General features: G+C 45.8%; 1 protein-coding gene across 3 annotated transcripts in view; it reads right to left on the bottom strand.

The window, feature by feature from the left end:
- The window catches only part of PTK2B (protein tyrosine kinase 2 beta), a 135,249-nt gene that overhangs the window by 28,368 nt on the left and 80,689 nt on the right, over positions 1-26,192 (bottom strand). For all 3 annotated transcript variants that reach the window (XM_035022603.1, XM_035022602.1, XM_035022604.1), the window contains 3 exons: positions 2,933-3,111; positions 2,316-2,403; positions 1,068-1,147 (listed from right to left, as the gene is read on the bottom strand). In XM_035022603.1, coding sequence (XP_034878494.1) covers positions 1,068-1,147; positions 2,316-2,403; positions 2,933-3,111 — 347 coding nt within the window. The remainder of the gene's footprint in view (positions 1-1,067; positions 1,148-2,315; positions 2,404-2,932; positions 3,112-26,192) is intronic.

Here is a 26,192-nt window from a genome sequence, read left to right as displayed (position 1 = left end):
GCAAGTTCTACACCTTCCTCTCAACTTTGCTTCGAATTTAAAACTGTTCTTAAAAAAAGGTCTATTAAAAATAAATAATAAATAAGGGTGAAGAGAAAAAAGTCATACAAACAATAAATAATTACTGACTATTCTGTCCCTATCGTTGTAAGTACTTTAAATACATTAACTCATTAATTCCTTATAACAATCCTATAGGGTTACTACTATTATCATCATTCCCATTTTACAGATGAAAGAACGGATGGATATGACCGATGGTGAAACTGAATGGTCTGCTCTGGTCAAGAGAGTCCTAGGCACAGCTTTAACCACTCACCCTCCTCTGCCCCGAATGCTTCCACAGCCTAGAATAAAGCCTATTTCTTAGTCTGTCACTCAAAGTCTTCCATAATCAGGTCTGACTGACCTCCTCTGCTCATCTCCCACTACCTTCTAGGCTGTTCTCTTCTTTCTACCGAACGCTGGACTGAGAATGTACTCTCTCCCACCCCCAATTCCCCCCATTTTCTCTGGATGGGATGTATCCTCCTTCCTCGAAAGTTCAGATCCCCTCTTCCTGATCCCTGAGGCAGGATTAAGGGCTTCCGTATGTGTGTATGTTTGGCACCTGTTTCATTCTGCCTTATATTAACACCTGTCACCTCCCAGACCAGACCCGGAAGTTTGAGGGCATCTCTGCATGACTTACTAATTCTATACAGATTTCTCGGTGCCTACTGCAGCTGAGGACATAGCAATGAACGACACAGCTGGAAACCCGACCTTCAAACATCTCCCAGGACCTTGCCTAGTGCTCAAAGACACATTTACTGGATCACTCGAATGGCAGATAGATGGAAGAAGTAGGCAGCCTGGAGGGAAAAGCAGCGGCAGCCAAAGGAAGCGAGGGACACTGGCCCGAGATGGGGCTGTCCCTTCTATTCTAAGGACCAGACGGCGAGCACCTTACCCTCTGTCAGCCACCATTTGTCACCGCCCCCCATGTACCCACTCTTGTTTCCCACCCTGGAGGCAGACGGAGCTGGCCCAGAACTCCAGTCCCTAGGGTCCTTGAGGCCACATACCTGAGCTCCAGACAGCCTAGCTGCAGGGCCATGCCCTCGCTGACCTTGCTGGCGTAGCGTTGCATATAGTCATTCCGGAGCTGGTGAGGAGAAAGGCCAAGGTGGAGAGTCACGCCCTCCTTCCCTGTTTCTCTGAACAGAGGCCCCAGGAGATGGCGGGTGCTTTGAATACAATCCTGCAGCCCCAAGCCGTCTCTCTCTCTCACACACCCCACCAGGCACAAATGTGTAGTCTCTGCCTCCCTCCAGAACCGTCTAGACTCATGCCTCCATAGGCCAAGGCCCTCAGATTTTTGGAAGCGCTTCCAACCACCCAGGATTATGAAGCTGGAGTTCAGATTCTCCTCTCCACTCTTCACTTTAGAGATAAAGAAACTGGAATTTGGGCACGAGCCCATCATTTATTCCAAGTCTTGTTGGTAAGTAGTGACAGATGTCATCCACTTTACATTCAGAGTCTGGCTTCGTGTCCAGCAAACCAGGAGGGAGATACAGTTGGGAGCAGGGGCCAGACGGACAACAGGGGCAGCAGGCTCATGCGTCCTCAGCACCCACTGTGCCCCATCCTGTGCCAGGCATGCTACCTGCCTTCTTATAGCCGGTGGTGTGTTACAGCAGCTCATGAAAGCCAGGTATTAAAGCTTCTGAAGTTTTGCAAGCTGTATGATTTCATACTGGTAGCTTGAAAAATGCCATGGTGGGGAAATATTTACACCATGGAAATTGGCACGTGCTATACATCAGAGATGCTTTTCTTCAGAGAGCCGGTTCACGAGCCCCTGCTAATGATACCATTTGGTCCTCACCACAACACTAGAAAGTAAATATGATTATTATCACCTCCATCTTCTAGGAGAGGAAACAGCTTCAGGCAGGTAAGTTAAGCCCTTAGAAGATCCTGGGTTAGGAGGTGGCAGAGCTGGGCTAGAAGCCAGGTATGTGAGAGTCCGTGTGCTAAGACTACCACTTCTCTTTGGACCTGCTCTGTCTGCTCACCACCAGGTCTCCTGAGCAGTAAATAGCCACCAGCAAAGTCCAAAAGAGCTGTGCATATGGGGCGGGGTGAGCCAGAACTCAATGAGCCATGAGAGAACCAGGGTTGGAACCGTTGACCAGGGACCAAGGCATGTATATCCCCAAGATAAGTTTCCTAGACTGGGATCTCCAAAATCTGAGCTTTGTCGTTCTATCTCCCCAGGTGAGGATGAGTAATAGGACCCTGGGGACAGGAAGATAAAATACTTCTACCTGTTGGTAAAAATAAAGTAGCGTTGTCCTGTCTTCTTTTAGGCTTTCCATGAAGTCCTCTGGCAAGTAGCGGATTTGAAGGTCATACCTGGGACAGGAAGTTCAGACTCTCTGGTTGACACAGGGAAGCTGGTCATGTAAGGGTCTGCCCATGAGGCTGATGGCCACCCATTCAGGACTTGCTTCTTCTTTCCCTCCTCTGTGGTCAGGTGGAGGACCGTGGAGGACCATGGAGGCCAGCAGGTGGTAGTCAACGCTAGTCCTGACTCTCCAACTCTTCCCCCTCTTGGCAATTGTTTTCCTTAGGTTTGCAGATCAGCACTTGACCTGGTTCTCTATCCTCCCTACCCTACTGTTCCTCTTTCTCCATAGTACCAGGAGCATCCTGCCTGGGGATGTTCCTGATATCTGCCCTGGGGAGGGGGATGTGCTATGAGCCCATGTTAGGCTTTGGCCAATACATGCATTGGATGCTGCAAGAGGACTAGGCTTAAAATGCCACCAGATTTTCTAGGAGATTCTCAGAGGTTGGGAAGTGCTCTGAGGAAGGACTTCCCACGGCCTCCCCACTCCATACTCATCTCCCCCCACTTGAGAGCCCAGGGCCCTTCTCCTACCTCCACTCGGCTTCCACGTGCAGACACTCATACTTGTCCTGCACCTCCCCCACCGTCATCTGTGGGTGCAGCCAGTGGATCTCATCCGACTTCATGTGCTTCAGCCTTAGCCCATAGCACTCAGCCAGCTGGATGTTGGGCCCAATCCGTCCGCTCATCAGGATGGAGGCAATGACATCCTGGGGAGGAGAATAGAGAGACAGGATTCAGGGATGCCCCCTTCTAGGTTCCCACAGTCCTCATGCAGCCCCCAGAAGTATGATTCTCTAGCGTGGGGTTCCGTCTTAACTTCTCATTTATCTCTGGTACTCTAGCACTTAGTGCAAGGCTTAGTGCACAGTGGGCTCTATCTGATGAATGAATGATTTGGTAAAATGAGACAGAGAAATGGAGAGGAGAGAGTAGGAGCAAAGGAGAAAATGCAGCAGAGGCCAAGAGCACAGAATCTGTGCTTCTGCAGCCCACTCCAACCAAACCGATGAATAATTACTGAGCATCCGCCATGTAAAATCACCTTCTGAATGGCTTCCAATTTAGCCAGCATAACCGAGGGTCTGTGGTAGGCACTCCAGGGCCCTTGCATACATTATTATTTCATGGAATCCATACAACACAGGGAAGTAGGTGTTACATCCCCATTTGGCTGATGACCAACTGCTGTGGGTTACACAGCACATGGAATTAAGCTGGGGTTTTGAAACTGGGGCCAGTGGACTCTGAGGATTTCTACTAGGCCAAGCTGCTTCATGGGGTGCTGGGTCTGGACAAGGCAAAAGGATGAGACTCACATTAATGGATTAAGTGGCCCAGTTTCCACATAAGAAGCATAGGAACCCTCCTATTCCTGCTTTCTTGTTGATGAGAAGCCTGCCTGCCCATAGACTGATCATTTCCTGGCCTCAAGCCAGAGCTGGATCAAGAAGAGGCCCACTGGGCAGCTGCCTGGAAGCCCATCTATAAGGTCTTGCCTCATTCTGAAATCACATTAGTTTCAGTTTAATTCAGGTTTCTCATATGGTTGCACATGTAATTGGTGAATTGAGCCCACTCCCAGCAGAGTAGAAAGTACCATCAAAGGCAGATTTTTAAAACTCTCCTTATTTTCACTAATAAAATATTAAACTCATATTTAAATAGCACTGTTTTATTTTATTTTATTTTTTAAAAGATTTTATTTATTTATTTGAGAGAGTGAGAATGAGAGAGAGAGAGAGAGCGAGAGCATATGAGAGGGAGGAGGGTCAGAGGGAGAAGCAGACTCCCTGCCGAGCAGGGAGCCCTATGCGGGACTCGATCCCGGGACTCCAGGATCATGACCTGAGCCGAAGGCAGTCGCTTAACCAACTGAGCCACCCAGGCGCCCTAAATAGCATTGTTTTAAAGGAATGCCAAATTATTGGTCTGCCTGGGCACCCACATACATTGGTCCCGCTCTGCTTCCTACCAGCCCTCTTCAATTCTATGCAGTGGTAAAGCTAAAAGACCCTAAGCCTAAAAGATCCCTTCCCCATTAGGGAAGCAAATGCCATCACAGCCATCAACTCTTGCTCTGTGGGATAGAGAGGGAAACCGAGGCACAGAAAGCACACGTTAACAGTTGTAACAAATCAGTGCAGGAATCAGAACTGTGATCTTGGGATGGGGAAGAAGGCTGTGATCAATGGGACCCGCAGCAAGAGGGACACAGACAAAGGGAGAGCTCACGGCTGTGAAGTTGACCATTTTGTCATTATTTCCACCCATTTCTCCTGCCACTGAACCTCTGTACTGCTCTGTCCACTCATGATTATATTATCCAGAGCCCCATGCTACTCCCGAGTCCCACCTGGAGTTCCAGCCTCTGGTGTTTTTAAATGTAGAGCCTTCCCTGCCCCAAATGAAACTTATTGACCTATGTCTAATTTCTCCAGGACTGGGACCCCTGTAACTATTGGAAATTTCAAACATATATGAAGTACACTGAAGTCAAAAGAACAGTTTAATAAACCCCGATGTACACACGACCCAGCTTCAAAAATTACCAACATTCAACCATTCTTGCTTCATCCATTCTGCCACTGACCTCCCCCAACCACCACTCAACTATTACCACTTTTTACAGTTCCTTTAAGGTAAAATTTACAGACATTAAAATGCACACGTCAGTTATACAGTTTGCGTGTAATCCACACGCCAATAATTAAGATACAGAACTTTTTGGGGCACCTGGGTGGCTCGGATGGTTAAACATCTGCCTTTGGCTCAGGTCATAATCCCGGGGTCCTGGGATCAAGCCCCACATCGGTCTCCTGACTCAGCAGGGAGCCTCCTTCTCCCTCTCCCTCTGCCTCTCCCCCTGCTCATGCTCTTTCTCTGTATCCCTGTGTCTCAGATGAATAAATCTTCAAAAAAAAAAAAAAAAGAGGTGCACCTGGGTGGGTCAGTCTGTTAAGTGTCTGCCTTCGGCTCAGGTCATGATCCCAGAGTCCCGGGATCGAGCCCTGCATCGGGTTCCCTGCTCGAGGGGAGCCTGCTTCTCCTTCTCCTCCCCATTCATGCTCTCTCCCACTATCTCTCTCTCAAATAAATAAATATATAAATAATCTTAAAAAAAAAATACAGAACTTTTCAAGACACCCCAGAAAGTTCCCTCATATCCCTTCTTGGTCAACTCTCACGCCCATGCCCACCCCAACTCCAGGCAACCAATTTTTCCTCCCATTTTTGCTTAGTTTCACCTGTTCTAGAACTTCATATGATGGAAACATTTAGTATATATAATTCATTCCCGTTTCTAGATACCTGGGATATTTCTTATTTTTTGCTACTGTGAATAAAAGTACTGTGAACATTATTCTACAGGTCTTTTTTGTGTACATATGTTGTCATTTCCTTTGGACAAATACCTAGTAATGGAAATTACTGTGTCAAAGGTAAATGTATATGTTTAACTTTCTAAGAAGCCGCTGAGATCATTCCATTTTGTACTTCCACTGTGATATATGAGATGTCCATTACACTATGTCCTCACTAACATTTGGTGTTAGAAGTCTTTAATATTAGTCATTTTGATGGTTATGTATAGTATCTCACTGTGCTTTTAATTTGCATCTCCCTGATGACTAATGGTATTGAGCATGTTTTCATCTGGCCATTCATGTATCTTCCTTTGTGAAGTATTTGTTCCAATCCTTTGCCCATTTTTCTGTGTTGACTTTTTATTATTGAGTTGTAGATGATCCTTATAGATTCTAGATAAAAGTACTTTTTATGGTTTTTATAAATACTTTCTCCAGGTCTTTACTGTGCCTATTATTAATTTCCCTGACAGTTTCTTTTGGTAAAGTCTTATTTATCAAATTTTTCTTTTATGTCAGTGCTTTCTGCGTACTAAGAAATCTTTGCCTGCCTCCAAATCATGAAGATATTCTCCTATTCTCTTTGATAAACTTTGTAGTTTTCACTTTTCCTTTTAGGTCTGTGATCCATCTTGAATTGGTTTTTGTGTGTGGTGTGAGGTAGGGGTCAAAAAAAATTTTTTTTTCTCTTAAAGATCTATGGTTGTTCAGCAGTGGTTGTTGACTTTCATTTTTCAGTTGAATTGTCTTACTGCCTTTGTCAAAATCAATTGGCCATATAAGTTTAGGTTTATTTCTGGACTCTCACTCCTGATCTATTGATCTTTATTTTTACTCTGCTGGTACCACACTGTCTGCATTACTGGAGCTTTACAGGAGATCTTAAAGTCAAATAGCATCAACCTTTTACCATCTCCTCTCCAAGATTATTGTGCTATTCTGGGTCTCTGCATTTCCATATACATTTTTGAATCAGCTTGTCACTTTCTATTTAAAATGCCTGCTGAATCATGATTGAGATTGTGATAAATCTATAGCTTAGTGGGGGAGAATTGACATCTTAACAGCGTGGAGTCTTCCAATCTGCAAACACGTTATCTCTCCACTTAATTTTACTCTTTAATTTTTCTCAGCAGTTTTGCACTTTTCGGTGTATAGTTTTGCAGGTCTTTTGTTAAATTTATTTCTAAATAGTTTATGTTTATGTTTATAGTTAGTTTTTATGCTTCTGAAAATTAAAAAAAAATTAAAGTTAATTTTCTATTTCAGGGTTCACTCCTTTGGTGGCTCCCTTTTCTCCGGTATTTTCCTCAATCTTCCGGCTGAGCTCAGTCAGCCCTAAATTCTATCCTCTGATCCCTCAAGCCAGTAAGCCCCTCAGTAAGGCTGCAGCTCTATGCCCCTCCCACCCCTCCCAGATTGGGGTTGGCATTGGCTGCAAAGCCAGGAACAGAGCAAAGGAGGAGGTGGGGCCAGGGCACTCCCTCAGGCAAAAAGCCAGAAATGTGCAAATCTCATTCCTTGCAGTTCTGCTCTCCAGCAGATTTCCCTCAAGTCTCTGCTAGTTCTGGTCACTCTCCAGGGTTTTAAAGATCATTTCCTTGTTATTTTGTCCAGATTTTATCATTGTCATCTGCCGGAAGATCAGTCCAGCCAAGTGATTCCACCATATTTGAAATCTCCATACAAAATAGTGAATAAATGAATAACATAAAATAAATGAATAAAAAAAAATAAATGAATAAATCTGTATCTTCTGCAAATGGAAGAGGGTTAGGAGGCAGAAGGCTCCCTTTAGAGGTCCATTGGAGATTCTGGTGCTTTCATAAAAACAAAAAAAGCTTTGAAACACAAAACAAAATCCTGATGTCCTCTTATACCTTTTTGTCTCTTACTTTTTCCTCCCCTTGGAGCACATGGTGTGACCAAGGCCAAAGTCCAGAGGTAGAGGGGTTGGCATTGGCTGCAAAGCCAGGAACAGAGCAAAGGAGGAGGTGGGGCCAGGGGCAGAGATGCTGGTGTGGTGAAGACAATGTTCACCTACAGGGGGATCCAGCAAAAGAGTAAATATATTAAAGATAATGGGAAATAGGCTTCTTAATGATGGAGAAAGTACTTGAAATATGGAGAGAAGAAGGCTAGAGTGGACCCTTAGGTGAGGGATTGAAATTGAAAGAATTGGTGAGAACTCATGGTTTTCAAGGCCTGGAGAGAGAGAGCATGGGAGCCTAGGTGCACACAGGAGGGTGAGCATGAACCATTGAGAGTCTTATGTGTACTTACATGTACTGAAAGACACCCAGATGGTCATTTGCAAACCAAACTTTGAGTCTTAGTATCCAAATACCCTTATCCACTAAAAGGACCCAGGGGGTGCTCGTGGGTGGCTCAGCTGGTTAAACATCTGACTCTGGATCTTGGCTCAGGCCATGATCTCAGGGTCGTGAGATAGAGCCAAGTGTCGGGCTCTGGACTCAGTGGGGAGTGTGCCCCTCCCCTCTGTGTGTTCTCTCTCTCTCTCTTTCTCAAATAAATAAATAAATGAATCACTGAACTCTACCTCTGAAACTAATAATACACTATATGTTAATTGAATTTAAATAAAGAATAGTAAAAAATAAAAATAACTAAAAACAAAAATATATAATATAATATAATGATAGGAATGGATTACATCCCACTGAATAAAACAGAATCTGAGACAGACAAATAAACAAATGAGGCAGAAGGGAATATTCTTCATTACAATAGAATGCCAACTAGTAAATGTAGTAGAAGAAAGGATGGAAATGGGAAATCACCATTTGGCAACAAACTCAGTGTTGGTTGGTCCAGGCATGATTCATCAATGGATGACAGAGCTGGAGAGTGGAGGTCTGATGATGAATAGGGTATTGACATAGTCTCAGTGTATCTTCCCTCAGACTCTAGTCATACACACACACACACACACACACACACACACACACATACCTGGCAGACACAAATGATCAGGTTATCAAGGTTAACAGCACCAGTCGTAGAACAGGTAAACAAAGCATGCCTCCCACCTTGATGCACCAAGAAGAGCGCAGCATCATTTCTGAGATTCCTGCCAAGAGTTCCTGGCCAAGTCTAGTTATATGACCCAGGGTGAGGGGTCTTCCCAGAGGCCTATAGAATAAAAGGTCTGTATTCTTCTTTTTTTTGGTAACTGTTACCTTTTTTTTTAAATTGAGGTGTAATTAACATAACATTATATTAGTTTCAGGCATATAACATGATTCAGTATTTGTTCACACTGTGAAATTATCACACAATAACTTTAGTTACCATCTAACACCACACATCATTACAAATTTTTTTCCTGTGATCAGAACTTTTAAGATTTAATCTCTTAGCAACTTTCAAATATATAGCACCATATTATGGACTATAGTCATCATGCTGTACCCTACATCCTATGACTTATTTATTTTATAGCTGGAAGTTTGTACCTTTTGACCCCCTTCATCCATTTTGCCCACTCCCCACTGCATCTCCCCTCTGGCAACCATCAATCTGTTCTCTGTATCTATAAGCTTGGCTTTTTGTTTTGTTTTGATTTGTTAGCTTTGTTAGATTCTACATATAAGTGAAACCATACAGTATTTGTCTTTCTCTGACTTACTTCACTCAGCATAATACACTCTAGCTCCAGCCATGTCATTGCAAATGGCAAGGTTCCATTTTTTTTTTTTTTACAGCTGAGTGATATTCCATTGTGTATATGTACCACCTCTTCTTTATCCATTCATCTATGGATGGACACTTGGGTTGCTTCCATATCTCGACCATTGTAAATAATGCTGCCATGAACACAGGGATGAATATATCTTTTCGAATTAGTGTTTTCATTTTCTTCTGATGAATACCCAGAAGTGGAATTGCTGGATCATAGGGTAGTTCTATTTTTAACTTTTTGAGGAAGCTCCATATTGTTTTTTCCAGAATGGCCGCACCAGTTTGCATTCCCGCCAACAGTGCGGAGGGGCGGGGGTGGGGGGGTTCCCTTTGCTCCATCTCCTTGGAAAGGCCTGCTGTCTTTCAGACCGGGGAACTCTTCTACATTGGAGGAGACCACAGAGACATGACGACTAAACACAGTGTGGGTTCCTGGGCCAGATAGAAAAAATAGACACTGGAAGGACAGTTGGTGAAATTTGAATGGATATTCTGGTTCAGAGATAAGTGTCCCAGCAGTTTTGGCTTTCTCCTTTGGATGGCTGCAGGCTAGTTCTGTAGGAGAGTGTCCTTGTCGGGGAATAAACACTGCAGTATTTCGGGTGATGGAGTAGTATTGCTGCGACTTGCTTTCAAATAAATCAGGAAAAGAATAATGACAATGGACATGTGTGTGTCCAAAAAGACAGAGCTACTAAATATGGCATGTGATAGATCTGAACTTAGAGATGACTTAACTATCTCCTTTTCGACTTTAAACTTTCTAATTAAGTCCTTCTTAAGTCCAGTTGATCTCGTTCCCCCCTCCCCAGCTTATCTCTTAACTCAGGAAAAAGACCCTGTGGGCAAAGCATCCCGTGATGGGAACAGAAACTACCCCCCTTAAGCAATAGGACCTGCCCTGAGCCAGCCAGACCCCGTGACTGACCCCAAGACAGTGGTCCACTTGACCTTCACTGCCCACCTGCACGGTACCCACCCACCTTGCCCCACATTTTCCTTACATTAACCTAGAAGTATTTTCAGCACTTTGGAGGCAGTCTTTGAGACGCTAGTCCGCTATCTTTCCAGTGTTGGCCTCAGTGAAATAAATCCCTTCGCTTGTTTCTCTGCCTGTGGATTTTGTCGGAGGGACGAGCGACTGACCGAACCCGGTCTGCTCCCTGGCACGCCGGCTACACAACTCCTGGAGAATCTGAGTGAAGGCACTATGGGAGTTCTTTGTACCATTCTTTAAACATTTTTATAAGTTTAAAATAATTTCAAAATAAACGGAGAGGTTCTGGTGAGGGAGACTCGCAGGCACATGAGAAGTAAAGAGTAAGATTTCTCTCAGGCCAGACAAGGTCTTGCCCCTTCTCTTCCACTCACAGTCTCTGTGAGGGGCCAGACTGCATCCCACTCTTTGCTCTGTGGTGGGTGAAACTCTCTAGGGTACAGCTTGTGGAGACATTTTCCTAGGTTGCTTTCTAAAAAGCAGCCAATTTCTGTTGTAAGGGTGGTGGGGTAATTTTAGGTCCTTGGGGTAGAAATTCATTGAGGCTCTGTCCATCAGATTTTCACGGGAAGATAGATTTCATCTTGCGGTAAGGAAGAAGTTGGGTGTTTTCTAAACATAAAGTGCATTATTTGGGAGGCTGCCTGGTGCTGGCAGATTCCTACGGGGTCGGGAGGAGCATTTTTCCCAGAGGGGCAGACCGGAAGTTCCTGGAGAGAGGCACTTCCATCTACCACCACCATCATCTCCCTGGTTACTAATGAAAGTATGTCTTATAATAAAGAATTTGGCTGGTCTTTGTCCTTGTGTCTGGGGTGGGAGCCTCTAAACCCTTGGGATTTCCTCAGTGGTAGTGTCTTTGTAGTTCATGGTGCCTCTCGGACCACACCTGAGTTTATGCTAATGAGGTGAGTGGTGGGGGGGCTAGATAGTCTCAGGATGGGGGCCCGCTTTGGTGGAAGGACCAGCTGTGTGATTAGAGGTTTGGAACTTTGAGCCACATGATATCAGTTTGGTTTCCAGGGACAGGAAGAGAGCTGGAGAGTTCAATTACACAGCCAATGGTTCAACCAATCAATCCATCAACTGATTGCCTACATAATGAAACCCCAATAAAAACTCCAGTTCACATGAGCTTCCTGGTTTGTGATGCACATCGACGTGCCCCGAGGGTGATGCGTCCTAAGGACACGGAAACTTCGTGTTTGGGGCCCTTTTACACTTCATCCCATGCATCTCTTCATTTAGCTGGTCCTGATTTGCATCTTTTGTAATAAAGCTGTCATCGCTGGGATAGCACTTTCTTTAGTTCCTCCAGTCATTCTAGCAAATTAACGAACCTGGGGGCTGGGTAGCAGGAACCCCCAAATTGGTAGCCAGTCGATCAAGAATTGCAGGTGGTCTGGGGAGCCTGGAGCTTGTGACTGTGTTTTGAGGAGAGCTGTCTGGTGGGAGCACTGGGCTCTCAACCTGCCAAGTCTGTGCCAGGTCCAGAATTACCAGGTGTCAGAACTGCACCGCGGGGCGCCTGGGTGGCTCAGTCATTGGGCGTCTGCCTTCGGCTCAGGTCATGATCCCAGAATTCTGGGACTGAGCCCCACATTGGGCTCCCTGCGCAGCGGGAAGCCTGCTTCTCCCTCTCCCACTCCCCCTGCTTGTGTTCCCTCTCTCGCTGTGTCTCTCTCTGTCAAATAGATAAAATCTTTAAAAAAAAAAAACAAAAAACTGCACCGCAAAGTGTGCAGATCTGTCAGGCACAGGTGGGGAGAAACAAGGCTGCCCATCACAGGGGACACAGAGCATGCACTTTGGAGTCACACCAGCCCGGTTCTGACATACACTTTAGTAGGATGACAAGCTCCCCAAGCCGGTCCCCTCCCTGCTGTTCACTATCCTTGTCATATGAAGCCACTGAAGGCTTCCTTCACTCAAACCATCAGCAATTTCCTATGACGTGCTCACTTTGCAAAGCACTGTGGGGAGCCCCAGTTCACACACAGAGGCCCCCGGACTCAAAGAGCTTCTATTTAGGGTAGAAGGAAGAAAGTGGCTTCACTTGAGGGGCCCCAGAGTGGGGGTGGGTAATCAGTTTAAAAGAAGAGGAACTAGAAGGTTTGACAAGATCTCATGGAGGGGGCTTTTGTATCAGCCCTGCCCCCCTCCCTTTACTAACTCTCCTCTGCTCTTCATAGGGCTTCTCAAGCAAATGGTGGGAACAGCAAAACCAGCCCTCTGCCCACGGCTCATAAATTGTCATTAATGAGTCAGTACACCTTTCTCTATCAATAAATCACTTTTTAGGAACAACAGTTTGAGATGTTTGCCTAGTCACTAAATTGCCATATGTAACATAAGAGGAAAAAAAAGCTGTCTTAATTTTATCACTTATTATTTAGATAAGCCCAGAATGTATTTATTTTATTTTATTTTATTTTATTTTTGCGATAGGGAAACTGTTACCTCTGCCCTTGTGAGAGTGACTGAGAAACAAGCCCTCAGACGCCCCTGGCCCACACCTTGCATGCAGTGGAATTTCTATGGCTTTTCTTCCTGCTTAGCTACCACTGACTTATTTGCTTTATCAAATATCCTGAAGACCCCAAACCACCTTTGTCTCTCGATTCTCTGGTATTTCCTCTTGTAAGAAGTTAGAAACAACGAAGGGACAGGACTGAATGCTGTCCCACGTCCAGGATCATTTATTTCCCCAAAGAAAGAGGTCACCCAAGAAATCAAGTACTCAGGCCACTTTCTCTCTCCTTTATTGGTACTCGGTCACATTTTTTCTTTTTTCTATGTGAAATAGATTTTTGTATATAGTGTGAGGTACAGCTTGAAGTTAACTTGTTTTCACAAGGGTATCTAACAGTAAGTGATTATATGTGTTGGGCTGTTTCTGGTGTCTTTTTCTGTTCCTTTGATCTAAAGGTCTATCTTTATACCTCAGTCACAGTTTTTATCACTTCTTTAGTAGTCTCATGATTTTCTCAGGTTCACCTATTTTTTTTTTAAACAAAACACCTACTTTTGTTGTTGTTGTTGTTGTTGTTGTTGTTGTTTGAGCTTATTAAATATATTCATGTCAGTGGCTGGCTAGTTTTTAGAAACAACTGAGTTCACAGCCTGGCGCCCCCATCCAAATCGCCCATGCCTCGACTCGGGTCATAGCCCTTACTGGGGACAGCCTGCATCTGGTGACCGGTCACTTCAGGGGCTTTAAGGCCCTGTCTTTTCATCTGAGCACCAGAGCTCCCTGTGGCCACTGGCCACATCGCAGCCCACCCTTCCGCTCTGCCCAGTCCAGTTTTGGTCACTTCCCCAGGTGAGTTTCATGAGAGTATGAACGGATGCACTTCCTGCGTGCAAACCCACAGTGCACGGTCTGCTTCGTGGGACCCCACCCAGGGCACTGGCCTTCACATTGCTTTCCTGGCTTGATCTCACTCATTCTCCTTACTCTTTGTTCTAAGGAAGGCACAATGCTCCTCTTTTTTTTTTTTTTTTAAGATTTTATTTATTTATTTGAGAGAAAGAGAGAGAGAGAGCACGAATGGGTGGGGGGAAGGGAGAGGGAGAAGCAGGCTCCCTACTGAGCAGGGAGCCCAACCTGGGGCTCAATCCCAGGACCCTGAGATCATGACCTGAGCCGAAGGCAGATGCTTAACTGACTGAGCCACCCAGGCGTCCCCTAAGGAAGGCACAATGCTCCTCTTCCTCTTTTTAAAGATGACTGAATTTACAGTTTGAATAAATTAAAGCCGTAGTTTGAAAAAGTCCTGCTTAAATTCTATCTATAAAGAATCCATTTTGAGAGTGAGGGCAAATATAAACAGATGACTTTTGCTGAAAACCACACTGGCTCTCATTTGCTGTGTGCTAGGATAGGATGCAAACTCTTTAGCCTGAGGCATAGAAGTCTCATCTCCCACTCTCATCCATGATGTGCTGTCAGTTCCATCCTCCCTCGCCAAGCACAGCATGCTCTTCCTACCTAGAGGCCTCCTGGCTCCCCTCTCTCTCTGTTCTCCTCCTGGTGAGCTTTGGGGGCCAGTCAGCACCGTGAGGTTGGCCCTGACTTGGATTGATAGGGTTTGTTTTCTGCCCTGGGTCCCCAAAGAACTGTGCACCCACATCTGGTCAGATACTGTTATGGGTTGAATTGTGTGCCCCCCAAAAGATGTGTTGAAATCCTAACCGCCATACCTTAGAATGTGATCTTATTTGGAAATACGGTCTTTACAGACTAATCAAGTTAAAATGAGGTCATTAGGGTGGGCCCTAATCCAATATGACTGGTGTCCTTATAAGAAGGGGAAATTTGGATATAGAAGGAGACATGCACACAGGGAGAAGGTGCTGGGATTTGAGTGATACGTCTATGGGCCTTCCTTGGAATGCCAAAAGATGGCCCGCAAACCTCTAGAAACTAAAAAGAGGCACCTACAAGTTTTAGAGGGAGCAGGGCTCTGCCAACACCTTGATCTTGGACTTCTAGCCTCCAAAACTGTGAGACAATGACTTTTTCATGTTTTCAGTTACCACACTTGTGGTACTTTGTTAAGGCAGTCCTAAGAAACTGACACAGACGTTTACTAGTTACAACGAAGACATTTGTCTATGTTGGCCTTTCTAGCCTTTCAAGTCCAAGGTCAGAAGCCAAATCCAACATGCAATATCATCTCCTACTCTGAGCACAGTGCTTGGCACAGATACTTGAAGAAAGAATGAATGAGTAAATGAACAGGAGTCGGCTGTCTGGGTAACAACCTGGGGTTACAAAGGACAGTGACCCATGGTCAAAAATGTTCAAGAGATCAGGAGTGTGGTGATTAACAACACCACAGGCTTTGGTGTCTATTGGATGCAGCCATGGCTGTGTGGTCTTGGCCAGGTCACCTAACCTCATTTCCTTATCTGTAAAAAGGGAAAAATACCCCTTCAGTGTGGGGTATTTTTTGGCGGGACTAGGTAAGATAGCACGTGGTGTAAATAAAAAGAGCAGATGTTAAATGATAAGCATGCTAACTATCCCGTCCTTCATCTTCTAAGAGGTTTCTGTGCACCACCCAACTCTTGCACCCCTGTAGCATAAATTTGGTGATGGGGAGGATAAAATTGGAGAGGTCTCAATCCAGGTGGATTTGACTTACACTGAAAGAAGCAAAGAATGACCTGAAGGAAGAACAAGAACAGATCTTGAAAAGAACAATACGGGGAGAAAGAGAAGAGTCTGTACAGGCCAGAATTCAGGAATCCGAAAATGCAAGTAAAGATGTTTCTGGACAGCAGCCAACCCAAATGGATATTAAGAAATAAGTATGAGAATCTTAAAAAATTTTGTGATCTTGAAAGTGAAGCCCCAATGGTGTTTTTCTCCTGAAGAGAATAAGATTTTCACTTCTTTTTAGAGGATAGACTAATATCGTTTGGAAGGTGACACTGTCCTGAGCTTGGCCTCAAGGAGAAAGCAGGCCATCCAGCTTTATGTGGGTTACAGAAATGTAAAGAGCTTGGCACCGTGGTTGGCACAGAATAGGTCTCAGTAGATGGTGACCATGATCATGATGGGCAGGCAAAGGAGAAGGCAGAGGCATGGGATCAGAAGAGGCAGGCCAACTTGGGGAGTTGGATTAATTGACTCAAGAAGTCTATAACTGAGAGCCTGAAATGGGGTCCAAGGGTGCCTGGGCCAGAAGCTCCTCAGATTCTCCCTGCCTGAGCGGGAACCTTTGGAGACACACCCCCACGGCAGTGGCGGAGGTAAGAGAAAGGCGCCATGGTTGCCAGTATCCCAACAGCCATTGAGCGCTGCACAAATGACTGAAGAAAGTCATTTCTGATCTCGTTTCCAAGCTGAAGCCAGTATTAGCAGCAGCAGGAGGCTGAAGTGTGATAAATGAGCCTTGTAGGATGTCACGTCATGGTCAGGTAAGAAGTTGGCTGGGAAGAAATGATGCAGAGAGAAAGGACTTCCTTCTGCTTGGAGTAGGAAAGCCATGAAGGGTTTTATGGCCCCAAGGCGAGAGCTCACTACAGCAGGCTCCTTCCTTTTCCCTGTACAGCAGGTAGTAAAGCTCTGAGGAAGCGCACAAAACAGGTCAAAAAGGCAACAAGACGCCTTCTCTTTAAATGACTTGAACAGAACATAAGAGGTGTCTCTGAGAAATAAAAATATTGTGTTAAAAAGAAGACTGTTCTGTCAAATGTTTGGATTTACTAATACGCCCCAAGGAAGGGCTCTTGATGCCCAGCTGAGGTTTGGGAGGAGTGAAGGTCATTATGGGAAAGTACCAGGTGGACTTCATGTACTTCTGCAAAACAGTCCCCCTACTAAAATGCCCCTTTAAGGAATGATTTTATGATTCGTGTGTGGCATGTAGCGTCATACGGGTCACTTCAACATGATTGGTGACATTTTATTTCTCACCCAGGGGGATGGGTCCCGGGCGCTCATGTCACTGTAACGCTTCATAACTCACACCCGTGAGTCTCAATGGGCGCACCTGGCACTCGGGGCTCGATGATTCTGGGCGGTGTGGTACCATTCAACACCCAAGGCTGCCGCCCAGTGAATGCCTCGCCCCGTGGCCCACTCATCCTGACTATGATGACAATGTGACAATCCAAAAAGGGTTCTGTTCTTGAAAAGCCTCATGAATGAGATTAGTGCCCTTAAGAGAGACAAGAGGGAGACGAGATCTCTTTATCGCTCTCTGCCATGTAAGGACGCAGCAAAACAGTGGCCCTCTGCAGGTCTGGGAGAGGACCGTCGCAAGAACCCAACCATAATCTTGGACTTCCAGCCTCTGGAACCATGAGAAATAAATTTCCAGTTGTTTAAGCCGCCTAGTCTGTGGTATTTTGTTATAGCACCCAGAGCAGACCAGGACAAAGCAGGTACTGAAGAAATGACTCAAAATACAGAAATACCCTGTGTACTCAGAAACGCATTGTAGACATTTTTTAAGTAGCAAAATCCCCCCCAGCAAGCAGCCAATCGAAATAGTTTGAAAGGACCCTGGAAATAATGGGAGGGCCACACAGGGTTTATTTGCTGGTTTTAAAAAACTGTCTAAGGAGCTTGGAAACTTCTGGAAAATACTTCTATTGTTATAAATGGGAGGTATAGGACATGAAACCATATACAAAGAACGGTAGCGGCTAGAAACTGAAACAAACAAATCCAGAATGAAGTACATTAAAATGTGAACAGTGCTGTTTTGGGGTGGAGCATATCCACACATACGTTTTTGTTTTTCCAGGTTTCCTGTGTTTGAACTTTTGTATACAATGTAGTGGTTCAGAGGATGGCCTCAGGAGTCAGAACTATTTCATTTCTGATTCGCTTTGTGACTTTGGACAAATTAATTTCTCTACCCTGGATTCCATATTTGTAAAATGTAAACATTTTCCTATCTCCTGGAGTTCTCGTGAGGATTAAATGAGGGGATACAAGTGAAGAGTTTAGCATAGTGGCTGTGCATAGCAGTGCTAAATAAAAAGCTATTATTAATATCGGATGAACATGCATTTATTTTATAAACTGTTGGATTCCATCTGCTAACATTTTTTTGGAGATGTTTGCATCTCTGTTCATGAGAGGTGCTGGTCACTCGCTTTCCTTTCATGTATATCGTTCATAAATTCATTTTAGAGTTGTAAAATAAATCTCTTCAAAAATAAATGTTTTAGATCAGCTGTTATAATAGACTTGGTTGTGCAGATTAGGCATAACAAAATCATACTTAAATGGTGGGAGCAGACATCATCTTCCAGCCTGAGACAAATGCCCTAGTTTATGCCTATGTGCTTGGCTCATGAGACCTCATACCCTATATATGGGATCAGCTTTTAAGGGGTGAATAAACTCCTTGTAAAATATAAAACTCTAAAATTAAAATGCTGGCTAGACAGTAAATTCCACAGAGCCAGACTGAAGAAGAATGGCCAAAATTCACTGAGGTCCTGATGAAAATGAAGTTGAACAGATATTTTGCCTGTTAGATCCTAGAAAGCAGACCTCACTGATGTAGCCACAAAAATATAATCTCTAATTATACAGACATTCAAATGTTCAAATGTTCATTGAGCCCATAAATCTTAGGCTGGAACTTTGGAGCCTTAAGGAAACTTAGAGATCACTTAATTTGACTCTCTTTTTAAATGAAGAAAGTGAGACCCAGAGAGGTCAAGAGACTTGCCCAAGATGACACAGGGAATTCTATTTTAAGCCAGCTGAAATTCTATTACCCCTCCTACACACTGTTATTTATGAATGCCAATCTGCCTTCCAGTCAACTTCCTATTTGGTCTTTATATCAAGGGACCTGGAAGATTACTGATCTCATTTGAGTACTCTCTAGGCATTAGTTCATTCGTTCGTTCATTCATTCATTCCGCAAACATCTACTTTGTGTTAGGCTCTCTGTAGGCACTGGGGATATAATGGTGAATAGGACATAGTTCCCGCTCTCCAAGAGGCCACCTCTGTTTAGAGACAGACAAGAGGCAGTTACTATACAGCCTGTCAAGTGTGGTAGGCTTAATGGGAGCACGATGGTGCCACCTCTAACATCTGATGCCCACTCACAGACTTTCTCTTCTCTTTTGCCCCATCCAGCCTTCTCCTGCCACTCTTTCATAGATCCTTCAAATCTCTGAGTATCTTGTGAATTCCTAAACCCTGTAACATGACCTCATACCCTGGGGCTCCCCACCATCCAAGTGATTCTGATAAACCTCCTCGAGGGAATGTGAGCCAGATGGGTATTCCGCAGGCAGAGGTGAGTCCTTTGAGGCAGCAACCAGTCCCAGTACCCAGAGATTCTAATTCAGTGAATTTGGGATGGGACTTGGAAAACCGGTATTTAAAAACTCCCTGGCTGGGATGCCTGAGTAGCTCAGTCAGTTAAGTGGCTGCCTTCGGCTTGGGTCGTGATCCCAGGGTCCTGGGATTGAGTCCTGCGTGGGGCTCCTTGCTCAGCGGGGAGCCTGCTTCTCCCTCTACCTCTGCCTGCCGCCCCCCTGCTTGTGCTCTCTCTCTCTCTGACAAATAAATAAATAAAATCTTAAAAAAAAAAACTTCCTGCTGACTCAGATCATCTGCCTCATGTAGGAAGACCATGGTAGTGGTTATATGAACCAGTCTGCTGGCCCTATTTACAGTACCTCTTGGGCATTTACTGCCACAGGCCAAAGACATTACCCCCTGTAGACACCAGATCTATCAGAAGCTCTCTCTTCCCTGCTGGAATTTGGAATTGAGACACAGAATTCTAGCCAGTAAATCTCTGTTGGCTTTATAACTGGAATCCATCATCCATCCATCCAACCATCCATCCATTGTTAAACAACTATTCATTAATTAATTCAGCAAATCGGGGAAACAAAAACAAGTCCCTCTCTCCTGGAGCTTATTTTCTACTGCGGGGCGGTGTTAAACAAAATATACGTATAATAATATCTCAGGTTCTACTAAGTGTTAAGAAGACAGACAAAGCAGATACAGGTACCAGGATGAGAGGGGGCTGCTATTTCACATGGGGATGGCCAGCAAAGTCCTCTCTGATAAAGGGGCATTTGAATGATCCCCAAAGGAAATAAGAGAGAGAAGGGTGGTTTATGAAGACAGAGCCTTCCAAGCAAAGAAATCATATCATACGGAGTCCCTAAGATGTGCAGCCCAACATGCTTGGTGCATTTGAGCAACTGTGAAGAGGCTGGGGGGCTGAGGTGTAGAGGCCTGGGGAAAGTGACAGGAGGAAAAGTCAGAGAGAGGTAGGCCAGGGCTTGGCAAACCTTTTCTGTAAAAGTCCAGACTGTAAATAGTTTAGGCTCGAGGGCTACATGGTCTCTATCGCACCTACTCAACTCGGCTGTTGTAGCTCAAAAGCTGTAGACAATATGTAAACAAGTGAGTGTGGCTGTGTCCCAATAAAACTTTATTTACAAAAATGGGTGGTGGGCCATATTTGGCTTGCAGGCCATTGTTTGTCAACATCCGTTGTAGGCTGGGGTAAGACTTTGGATTTTATTTTGAGTGAGACAGGTAGCCATTGGAGAGTTTAAAGGAGAGCGGTGATGGGCAACTGGGTGGCTCAGTTGGTTAAGCACTGGACTCGCGGTGTCAGCTCAGGTCATGATCTCAGGGTTGTGAGATTGATCCTGCCATCAGGCTCCGCACTCAGTGGGGACTCTGCTTGAGATTCTCTCTCTCCCTCTCCCTCCGTCCCGCCCCCCTCCCCCCACTCTCACTCTCTCTCTCAAAAATGAACAAATCTTTAAAGGAGAGTGGTGAGAAAAATAAATAAATAAATGAGAGCAGTGAAATATGCTCTAACCTATACCTCAAACATATCTCTCTAGCTGACCGATGTTTTAAAGAGTCCCCGCCGTCGCTCCTTGCAGAATGGACCGCAGCGGGCAGAAGCAGTGAGAAGGCCAGAGTGTCATTCCGGGTGACAGGTGGTGAGAAGGAACTGGTCAGAATCCGGGTGTGTTTTGATGGCAGGGTTGACAGGATTTCCTGATGGACTAAATACAGAGTGTGAGAGAAAGAAAGAATTCAAGAATGACCCTGAGGTCTACAGCCTGAGACACGATCAACAGAGAGAACAGAGCTGCAGTTACGGGAGCTGGGAAAGACGGGAAGAGAAGCAGAGCTGAGGAGGGGATTCTGAGTGTGATCCTCCCTGCGCAAGTCAGCTGTTCAGTGGAGACAGCAAGCCGGCAGGTGGATGCGCGAGCCGGAGGCACGGGAGGAGGTCCTGGAACCGGCGCTACAAAGTCGGTCACCAATTTCAAGTCACATGACTGGATGAGCTCCAGTCAAGGGACCGGCCTGTGGTGTCACATAGCCTGACGGTGTCACAGGAAACATCCTACCAGGGCATAGGCCAGCCACAGGCTGCCCAGAGACTGAGGATCCCAGACAGCAGTGGGGAAAAGTGGCACCAGCCCCTGTTCTGTGTCATTTCCCAACAACTAGCCTCGTTTCAGCATGGGCATGCTTATGTGTGCAAAGTGCTCACACTCACCTGCATCCTGTACACATGGGTCTCTGTACACCGGAATGGGGGTACCAGCGACAGACACTGTGATCCTAACTGATGGCTGCAAAGGGCTGAATGATGACCCCAAAAAGATAGTCCATGCCCTAACCCCCAGAACCTGTGAATGCAACCTCATTTGGAAAAAGGGGCTTTGCCGATGTACTTAAGTTAAGGATCTCAAGAGGAGATCACTCTAGACTCTCTGGGTGGCTCCTAAATTCAATGACAGGTGTCCTTCTAAAAGACACACTGAAGAAAGGCACATGGAGAGGAGAGCAGAAGGGGTCATGAAGGTAGGGGCAGACACTGGAGTCCTCCAGCCCTAAGCCAAGGAAGCCTGGAGCCCCAGAAACCCCAAGAGGCGAGGGAAGATTCTGCCTTCGAGTCCCGCCAACCCTTTGATACGGGACTTCGGGCCTCCAGAACCGTGAAAGAACACATCTCTATTGTTTAAAGCCCCCGGGGTTTGTGGGTAACTGGTTACTACAGCCCTAGGAAACAAATACAATAGCTCTACAAGTCCCCAGTTCTCAACACACCTAAGGGATAATTTTTAAAAAGGGACTGAAGAATAATAAAAGTTAGCATTACTTATCACTCTGAGAGCGTTCACTTTGATGGGACAAAAGCCTCTATCTAACAGGGGCATTCAGCAATGCAACTGCAGGATTAAAAATAGAAACGTAACCTTGGGGCGCCTGGGTGGCTCAGTCGTTAGGCGTCTGCCTTCGGCTCAGGTCATGATCCCAGGGTCCTGGGATCGAGCCCCGCATCGGGCTCCCCGCTCAGCGGAGAGCCTGCTTCTCCCTCTCCCACTCCCCCTGCTTGTGTTCCCTCTCTCTCTGTGTCTCTGTCAAAAAAAAAAAAATAAAATCTTAAAAAAAAAAAAAAAATCTTAAAAAAAAAAAAAATAGAAACGTAAGCATAGGCACCTGCCTGCGAATTTGTCGATAAAATGAATGTAGGCATGCAGATAAATACAGAGAGGCTCAGAACTCAGCGTGTCGCCTGGCACTGGCCTCTGCAGGTGTCTGTGGGTGGCTGGGCCGGCCGGGAGGCACGCACAGGAAGTGGGGAGGGGGTGCATGAAGGGGGAGGTGCTTGCCCACGGGCCTGCTTTTTGGTACCACTGTGAGTGGCTCTGTGGTAACGATTTGTGGTCTCCTGGCTGGACTCTTTCCCCCTCAGGTTTTCAGGGACGGTCCTCACATATGGCGGGCTAGCCTTGCGTGGCTCTGTTTATTCTTCTTAGGGCAACCTTTTTTTTGAGAAACAGCAACTTCCCAGGACAGGTAATCATGCCTTCCCTTCCTCTCGCATCGCAACCTTGTGGTCTTGCTCCTAGAGACATCTGAAGGAGGGCAGCAGGGATTGTTCTGGAAACAAAGAACTGGAGACCGTGAACTTCCTGCTGAAGACCTCCTCTGGGTGCATGGAGCTGCTGGCTCCATGTTGTAGTCAATTTGGGCTGATGTAACCGAGTGCCGCAGACTGCAGGCATTTATGTCTCACAGTTCCAGGGGCTGGAAGTCCAAGATCAAGGTGCCAGTAGATTCGATTCTTGGTGAGAGCTCTCTTCCTGGCTCACAGATGGCGGGCAGAGTTCTGGTCTCTTCCTCTTCTTGAAAGGACACTAATCTCATCCTGGGGGCCCCACCTTCATGACTTCATCTAAACCTAATCACCTCCCCAAGGCCTCATCTCCTAATCCCATTCCGCTGGAGGTTAGGGTTTCAACATACGAATGTGTGGGGTTGCAGGGGAACAGAAACATTCAGTCCATAGCCCCCTGTGTCTGGTTAAGTGATAGGTTTAAACTTGAAACTAATTAAGTATCGGCCAGGGACAATGGGTCTCAAGATCTGAAATGTGCCTTTCTGAGAATATTCTTCAATGTATTGTATATATAGTGACTACTGTTGGGGCGCCTGGGTGGCTCAGTCGGTTAAGCATCTGCCTTCAGCTCAGGTCATGATCCCAGGGTCCTGGGATCGAGCCCCGCATGGGGCTCCCTGCTCAATGGGGAGTCTGATTGTCCCTCTGCCTCTGCCCCTCCTCCCCCTGATCATGTGCATGCCCACGCTCTCTCTCTCAAATAAATAAAATCTTGAAAAAGAAAAATGACCCCTGGATTTATAGGGCAGGCCAGTGAGTACAAGTGTGTGCAGAACAGGCTTCACTTGGGGCCGGATTCTGCCTTGCTCACACACCAGGCAAGAAGCACCACAGGCCAACCCCGCAGCCTGGAAGCCTTGCTTTGAGGGGCAGGACACAGCTGGTGCAAAGGGCAGGGCAAAGGTTGGCTCAGGCTCCGTCCTTCCTGGGGTTGTCAATGTGGATTCTTAGCAGAGGGACGCTTCAGGACAAAACGAGGATGAATCTTGAACATGGCTTTTCAGCATGATAGAGGCCAGCCGAGGAAGAGGATTTTGGAGGTGGGGTTCCCCTCCCCCCCCAGCACCCTCCTAACCACACCCGATCACAGACAAGTACCTACTTCTCTGCTTGAGGCCCTCCTGTGTGAGACACAGAAGTCCCATGATGAACAGACAGGCCCATGCAGAGAGTGGGTCAGCCGACATCAGCCAGAGAGAGAAAAACGCCATGAGCCAGCAAGTCAGTATGCCAGGCAAAGAGAGGAGTGAATGTGGCACTTAGAAGTAGAAGTAGGTGACCATGTAATTTATCCTCTGAATCATGATGCTCTTGAGATTGGCAGGAGCACCGTTCATAATCATCTTTGGACGGGGTGTGTAAACCAGGACCGTCTGACACAAATCAGCATGTAAGGTCAACCTACATGGAAAAGAATGAGAGAGGAAGGGAAGGAGAAAGGGGAAGGGAGGGGGAAAGCAGGAGAGAGAGAGAGAGGGAGAACGGGAATGAAGGAGAAACTATTAAGAGTCAAAGAGAGATGCCCTGTGTGGGCATGTCTGGGTAGCACTCTGCTAGTTGTTTACAAAGTGTTATCTTAACCTCTTTCCCAGACAAGCAAATTAGCATGTTGGAGAAGGATATAATGATATAAGCCTCCACTTGCAACAGAGATTCAGAACTCCCAAACAAACACAATTTCCTATGAATCTCAAACAAAAGGGAAATGGAAAATGAAGAAGAGCAAAATACATTTCTCATCTGGCACTTGCTCAGTTCCCTTCAACGCCTGTCTGATTTCTGTGGGATCCTAGGCACAAGGACCAGCGTCGTTTACAGAGCTTTTAACAGCCCGGAGAAAACATCACAAGGCAATTACATTCTCATAGAAAGCCGTTGAGAGTAAGAAGAAAAACATGAAATCAGCAAGTGCACATGCAGTAACTCTGTTTGGGAGAGGTGCTATACCATGGCCTGTGCCAAAAGTGATTCTCTGTCACTTCTACTGAATCAGACACAGCTAAGTGGGGGTGTCAGCATTTCAGACATGTTCTTATGGAAGGACAAGTGCTTGGCTAGCTGAGCACAGGGAGGATGGTGAAAGAAGACAGGACCTGGAAGTAGAAAAACCCGTCAAAGCACAAAGCTCTGCTAGGGAAGGAGGGTACATGAAGGAGTCAGAGGGTGGCAGGGGCCCAAGAGTCTCAGGCACAGAAGCTGGATCTGGACCTGTATGCAGCTGGACACAGAATTCACAAACAGGCCCTGAAGAGCAAAGATGTTCCTTGACGTTTAGACCAAACTCTTTTGTATTTTATGCTCTCACAGACCCCCCTTCTCCCTGTCAGAACACTTGCCTCTTGTAAAGATTCATTCATCAGTGTGAGTCAATGTCAAGCTCATTCTGTTTTGGAGTATGATGATAATACCCCCAGGCCATAACCAGGATCGTGCCAGGTACATGGGGTACTCCACAAAATATTTGTGGAATGGACCATGACGTTATTCAGGACGCTTTCATTAATGATCTCACCACCCATAGCTGGGGCTCCAACCACCACCCAGACGCTGACAACACTCAAATGTCCATCTCCAGACCTGTTCTCTCCTCCAGAATCATGTATCAAAAAGTCTACTCCACATTTTCATGTGAAAATATTAGAGCATCTTAACTGCCCTTGACAGGTCCAAAACTGAACTTGTGAACTGCTCCCCTCTCCAACTGGCTTTTCCTCAAATGTTCTTCATCTTAGGGAGGGGGACCCTGTTCACCTGAACCAGGGCTGCCATTCTTCACACCTCCCTCTTCTTCATTCCCACATCTCCGGTCCATCAGCAAAACCTTTCATTTACATCTCCTAAATTCTCTGGGTTATAATCACTTCTTTCCATAGATCATGGTGGTTAAGAGTGCAGGCTCTGGAGGCGGGCTGACTGGGTTTGAAGACAGCCCCCACTAAATACTAGCAATTTGCTGAACTACTCTGCACCTTGTTTCCTTATACGAAATGGAGATAATTTAGTATGTGCTTCATAGAGTTCTTTTGAGAAGTCAATAAGATAATACATATGATGTGCTTTCAAAAGTGCTAGCTGCTATCATTACCACTACCACCACCACAATCATCATCCCCACCATCATTATCATCATTATCATTACCACCACCACCATCATCAATCCTCACCATCACCATCATCATCTCCCCCACCGTCATCAATCCTCACCATCACCATCATCATCTCCACCACCACCATCAATCCTCACCATCATCATCATCATCTCCACCACCACCATCAAT

This window comes from Mirounga leonina, unplaced genomic scaffold (genome assembly GCF_011800145.1).
Source record: "Mirounga leonina isolate KUSES-001 unplaced genomic scaffold, KU_Mleo_1.0 Mir_176, whole genome shotgun sequence".
NCBI classification, from domain to species: domain Eukaryota; kingdom Metazoa; phylum Chordata; class Mammalia; order Carnivora; family Phocidae; genus Mirounga; species Mirounga leonina.
Note: the sequence above shows the minus strand (reverse complement) of the source record. Positions and strands in the feature narration are given on the sequence as shown.